We start from the raw sequence: 6,725 nt of genomic DNA, 5'->3' as shown, positions 1-6,725 counted from the left end.
ATCAATCTGGATTGGTTCATTTGCTTCATCTATTCTAGTCCTTGGTAAAGGGAAGGAACTGGTTGAAAGTGAACCACCAACCCTAATGTTTGAACAGATTTAACCTTTAAAATGTCACCCCCCCCCCCCTCCCCCCTAAAACTTCCACACTGATGACTCAACAATAGAATTTTAAAGATTGGGTCTTTATTTCTGATAAGAAATAAAATGAAATTGTTGTATGGGCCTTTGAAGTTACTTCTTTCGATTTAGGCATCATTACAAAGACGCACTTTTTAAGACTTGATTCTATATTACTGCCTCACAATAAACAAATGATAATCACATTTCTTTTAGCACTAGATTGTAAAGATGAAATGTATTGTTTACTCAATATGGTAAACCTAAACATTTGTATACATAAATGTGACAGTTTGCCTTTTGTTTGAGAATTTTAAACTTTACATGTAAAGTGTACAGGTTTATAGTGACATCATTAAATCAATTAGCTTAAATAAGTACATGTTGCAACTTCTTACCGCTATGGTTTCATTACAGTCTGTTGAAAGCCAGAGAGGAACTAGTGTCATGTTAAAGATAATACAAAGTTTTGGTAATATTTCTACTGGATTGGATTATGAAATTTAAAATTTGCATTACCATTGTGAAACCTAGTGTTAAAATAAGCAACTTTGAACAAATTTGGATCTCAAACGCTAAGGATTTTGAGAATTTTAATTTATCAAATTTATTGGTGCTCCCGATAACTTACAAATAGGTCTACGGCCATACAATGGTAGCTGCAACCTTGAAAATCTCGGAATATGCAGTTCTGATATATAATTTCCAAACGGGAATAGAAAATTGGTTGATTTTAGTCAAAAAACATTGTTTTGAAGCTAAAGCAATATCAATCTTGAGAGGGAGCTATACAACATAAAAAGTTTATTATTCACAATTTCATCACTTTAGAATCGATTTCAACCCTGACAGCGATCATTAATATTGTAGGCTCTCATATGCTTCCAACATGTTCATTTGAAGCAAATTCATGACCCCATACCAAAACTTTGTATTACCTCAAAACTAAGCAGCTCCCTTTTAATTGTCAACAAATATAATGATGATCCTTCTTGCATGCTATGACTATTCAAGTTTGATAATAATAAGAAATTCCTTTAACAGAATATACAATAATTCTCTAGAAAAGTAAGCATTAAGATTTGCTTAGAGTGTTGCCTAATTTTCTACTAAGACATGCACCTGTAAAGTTTTCTGTGATTTGGAAAAGTCAAACATTCATTAAGTTTGTGTCTGTCTAGATGTCACTATTTCAGTCTAATTCTGTCACTGTTTTATGTAAAGGAATACATGGATAAGTGCCTATAAAAAGGGTAGCAACTAACTGCAACACCGTTAAACCTTTTATATAAAGACCACCGGTACAAAAAGATTGATAAGAAAAGTAGTTTTTATATGTAGGTGGGTTACAGGTTCCTTTGATCCAGTTTTCATTGAGAAACTTACCTCACAGGGAAACACAATGATGTCCTATTTGACAGGTGGTCTTTCTATACAGGTGGATGCAAAGGATGTTTGAATGTATATAGTACTGCCCAAACATTGCTAAAACTCAATACAATGATGACTCAGTGAAGATTCAGCAGTGAGAGCATTTCTAATAAATAATATAGTTTTCACAAATACAACCCTATAACATGTGCAAAGTGGCAGCAAAGAGCTTCCATGAATCTGACCATCTTTTACTAAGATCTTATATCAAATGCACTTATTGGAAGAATCACAAGTATTATTGAATGATTTAATTATCCTGTATCTTGGCAACTGCATATCAAATGATATTGTCTTAAACTGGGCCCAGTTTGAAAAAAACTTGTTATTAATAACAAGTTATATTAACTTGTTACTAGCTTGTAACTTGTAGCTCACAAGTAAGCTACTGAAATCGTGGTATTTGATTGGCTGAGAGCAAATTTGTCATAGAAATTTAAAATTTGTTATTGACAAGAAGTTTATGAAACAGGGCAAAGTTCAAGTTTGAAAGCGAAACAAGACTTTGATTTTTGTTTTTACTTCAAAGACAAGGAATCCAAGGGCTTGTTCTTTAAACACAAACTTGATGCTGATTCTTCCTAGGTGATCTGACAAATGTTACTCAATCGACATTTGCTCTGAACTTTAAGGTTAGGGTTAGGTATGCTATGGGGCTTTTGAATGTGTTAGATACAATGTTTGGTTGAACTTTGAAGTCAGGACTTTTGTCAGTGGAGGACAATGACTGCAGAGAACTAGCCACACCAAATAAAAGGCTCAACAGTCATCAGAAGTTGTTTTTTCCCAGATGCAAGGATACTGTACCTTTTATTCAGAATAGAACAGGGAAAGAAACAGTCCATCTCTGGGGTTTTATTTTTTAATCATCATTCCATCAAAGCAGTTGATGTTTCCAGTGCTGTTCTAGTTCCATTAAGTAAAATTTGAAGGTATTTGACAGGTGGCCTTTGTCCTTCTCTTCTCTCCTGTTTCTTCTGTCTTCTCCTCTCTTTGGCCGCGGCACAGCGCCTTATGTATCTCGTCGCGGAACTCTTGCATCGTGGTCTAGTTTTAGGTACATCGGCGGCTAGGCGTTTCATTTTGTTGCGATGTCTCCACACCGCTTCCCGAGCATTGTAGCAAAGGTTGTAGTTTCTTGAAGGTTCCCATAGGCAAGTGTCGTTGGCCCATATGCAGTGGCTGTACTGCGTCTCACAATCGTGCGACTTGTAGAAGAGAGATGCAACAGGGTTGTAACGACAACTTCCGTCATCCCAAAGAGGGGACTTATCCACATATGAAGCTGTATATTTGTCTTCGGAATGAGTGTCTATATTGATGATTCCAATTACGCCTCTTATCTGAAAGAGAATTCAAAGATATTATAAAGTCAATTAAAATTCTTGAATGAACTTTTTATGTGATGCTGCTTAAATCTTAACATACCACTCAACTTATGTACCTGTGCCACATATCTAAAGGGGTATTTTTGTTAATTGATTCCAGTGTATTTTTGATTTTCAGGTGTATAAATTCACAAATCACATGTGATAAAATAGGTGCCATGGAATCAACTAAGACCAGAAAAGGATCAATATGCTAAGAGATTGCAATGCTCAGTGCAACCCATCTCTTACTTGGTACCTGCCATAGCACTCATGTCCTGACACTCATAGCAATTCTTTGATTGTGCAATCAGCCCTCACGATGTTGTTAATACACTTTGATGGATCTAGACTACTAGTACTTGATCTTCACTCTTGATAATCATGCATGGAAAGTCATTCCATGATACATCTTACAGGCTTGGAAAATTGTCCTGCTCTTTGCTAACCTAGCAATTTTCAACCAAATGAAGATGATCATTAATGGGTATATGATAATCCAACCAATCAACTCACCCTACAATCGGCGCAGTTATTGCTGTATTTAGATGTCAGGCCGACTAGTTGCTCCTCAGTTAACTTATCCCATTCGAACCACATATCACAGTATGTCACGTAGTTAAGGTCCAGTTTGATACGACCTATCGGGAGGAAAAAGATTGTAATTTAGGTTTTTAAAATGAGGGAAGATCAAATAAGGTATTAAGAAATTCAGTAAGAATGCTGTTAGCTCGAAGGTGTACATGTAGTGAAATCTCTTTTTGTAATGTAAATTTCACTTGAAATCTTCAATTCTTGCCATCCAAAATATTGACAGAATAAGAATAGGAAGGAAAAAAATTCTGTAGAAATGATTGCAATCATTGGAGAAGTTTGTTCCAATAGACCATATTTAAAGTAGATTTCTACAAAACAAGACGTTTTTCTCCCCTACTGTTAGGATACCGTTAGGAACCCGTTATACAATATAAAATTGACAACTTTGTTAGAGAAATATCTACACATTTGAGAGAATTATAAAACATCAAATTTATATATAAATCTTGAAATTGCTTGTTTATAATTATATTGCAATTTAAATCTCTTATTTTTTTCTGAAAACTCTGATAAAGGAAAATTAGTAATGATTTTGGTTCTGGTGATATCTTTTTTAATAATTCTTGCATAAATGATATGATTCATGTATTGTATTGTATGTCTTGTTGATTCCAGGAGACTAAATTTAGGATTCTTCCAGATCAGCTCAGTAGATTTCAAGAGGAAAACAGGTTATATGACAGATATATTTCAAGTCTGGTGCAAATCTAGATCTGAACAACATTCATTGTTTGTCTGAATGTTTATCTGAATGTTTTGGTAGTTTAATAATGGAGTGATTTATGTAAGTACGATTAATCTGAGTACAGCAAATGACATTCTCTCTGAAATTGGGTTATTGGATTCTTTGCAATTACGAGCTAAAATAGAAACTCATTTAGCATTAAAAAATAAATCCTAATTAAAGTATGTTTTTTGACGAGAGTGATTAATGATAGTTTGTAATGGATTAGGCATATTTTTGCTAAAGTATTCAAGAGTATACCCCTAAATGAGAGAGATTAGGCTATGTTTGTGGTAAATAATCAGAGAGCCAGAGCAGACTCATTTAGGGAAGGGTTTTTTGGGTGGGGGGCAAGGGTGAGAGTATTTTGCGTACGTTTGGGACTGTAATTTCAAAACTCTGAGGAAACTGGAAAAAATTCTGAATTTTAATAGCAAAGTGTTCATCCCATAAACAAATTTAATGAGTAAAGGTAAAGCACTAAACTATATCCAACCTCCTTATCAAGTGTAGTAATCTTACTTAGTATATTACGGTAAACAATGAAAAAATGAACATACAAATTGCACTTTAATAGCAGCCAGTGATTTACAATTTGATTGGTGATGAAACATCAAATATAGGGCTGCAAAGAACTAAATCAGTTTAAATACTTGTTTGATTTACCTGATAGTAGATATACATCATCAATGATTAATCCAGTAACACCGCAGAGTCCACCAGCATCGGGAGACTGGACCCATATCTCATCAGCTTCTCCTAGGAAATCTCCTCCCTTGAACACGGTCAGGAGCTCCACACGGTAGCCGATCAAGAAACGATAATTCAACGGACGACTCTTGTCCGGATGCTCAATCCTCTTCCTCTCTAGGATTTTAGCCTGGATAACTGTTCCATTCATTGAGAATTATGAGGGAGAGAAGAGAGAAGGAAATGATTTTTTACTTGGTTCTAATTACCACAATCCTGTTATGCTTTTGAATGGAAGAGCAACTGTTCTATGTAATAGTACCAACTGTTTCAAGCCATTGGAAAAGTTCAGAGAGGGGAAGAGAATAAGAAATGAGTTTACTAAGTTACGACATTCTAAATATGCATTTGGCTGCATGAACAACTTTCTTGCATAGTAGTACTAACAATTGTTTGAGGAAGATTTGGTATGTTTATGTTTTCAAGAATTTCAAATCTCAGTTGTCAAATTGCTCAGTTCTCTTCTTCTCCACCACTTTAGCCTGGATGGCTGTTCAAATCATTTAAAATTTTGAAAGATGAAGATAAAAGAAGAAACATATTTTACTCGATTGATTCCACATTCTGAAGATAATTTGGGCTTTATGAATAAGTTTTTTTGCATAATAGTATCAACAAGTTGAGTGAGGGAGAGATTGTTATGCCACAAATGTTACTGGTGTGTATGTTTTCAAGAGTTTCTTCATTTGAAAGTTTACCTGACTTTGATGTACAACAAATTGATATGTTCTCTTGAAGTACATGAATTCATAGAATCTTTTAAGTTCTTCACTTAAACTTTACTTGAAGAGCTAAATCTTAACTGAAAAGTTTTCTGGAATGTATTTTAGTACATTAAAAAAAAAAAAAATTAAATTGGGAGGGAGGTATATTTTGGTCACAGAAAGAACTAATTCCCATATTGATGACATGTATCAAAATGTCTGATATGACAAATGCCTCATCCCACATGTATTTTTAGAATGACTTGAATCCTAAACCCAAATTTATATCTGTGCATGTGAATTTTGTTTCACATTCAATGAATTTCATTGAGTTGTTATGGCGATGAGGATGGTTGGAAACTACTTGGATGGAGTAAGAAATGTCAATCTCAGCAAAACTCTCTCTAGACTAAAGAAGATGCAACTGAGTAAGTCAGCATGCAATCAACTCTTATTACAGTGTCTGCATGGTTGAATATTGCATCAGCGAACTATAATCTAATTGTGTGGGTTTGTCTGAAATAGAATCATGTCTGACTGTCAAATCAAATCCATGATTGTCATAGTTGAAGTATTATTTTTTTCTGATTATCTTTTATTTTTGCTTCTAAATATACATTTTTTTGGAGGCATGAATCAAATAGTAAATACTTAAACAAAAGCCACCTTTTTTATTATTACAATTGAATGTCAAGTTGATGAGAAAAGATTAAGACTTACCAAAGTCGGAGCGGCAAAATTTACTCTGAGGATGGTCTACAAGGCAGTTACAAGCCTCACTCTGTGACAAAAACTGAAGGAAGCACACAAAGATTACACCACCACTCCAAACAAAATTTCTCAATTCCATCTCAAAATCAAGATATTTTTTTCTTCAGGAATCAAAAGATATAAACACATAAATTAACAAAAAGAAATGAGATCCAATTTTGGAAGCACAGATGCAGTGTATCCTGCGGTTAAGTACGCTGATTCAGTTATGTTCATCAAGAAAACATTGTTATTTCAGATTCCTTGGATAATGCTGATGAT

At 34.3% G+C, this 6,725-nt stretch overlaps 1 protein-coding gene across 1 annotated transcript; it reads right to left on the bottom strand.

Annotated features, from left to right (window-relative positions):
• Window positions 1–2,335: 2,335 nt before the first annotated feature.
• LOC105442774 lies at window positions 2,336–5,161 on the bottom strand. The gene is made up of 3 exons (XM_030973279.1): window positions 4,906–5,161; window positions 3,435–3,559; window positions 2,336–2,894 (listed from the first exon to the last, which is right to left on the bottom strand). Exons 1-3 carry the CDS (start codon window positions 5,138–5,140, stop codon window positions 2,421–2,423), a joined length of 834 nt encoding a protein of 277 aa, XP_030829139.1. The 5' UTR covers window positions 5,141–5,161; the 3' UTR covers window positions 2,336–2,420.
• Between the last annotated feature and the right edge of the window lie 1,564 nt (window positions 5,162–6,725).

This window comes from Strongylocentrotus purpuratus, unplaced genomic scaffold (assembly GCF_000002235.5).
Source record: "Strongylocentrotus purpuratus isolate Spur 01 unplaced genomic scaffold, Spur_5.0 spur5_scaffold_6, whole genome shotgun sequence".
Classification (NCBI taxonomy): Eukaryota; Metazoa; Echinodermata; class Echinoidea; order Camarodonta; family Strongylocentrotidae; genus Strongylocentrotus; species Strongylocentrotus purpuratus.
This window is presented reverse-complemented; position numbering and strand designations above follow the sequence as displayed.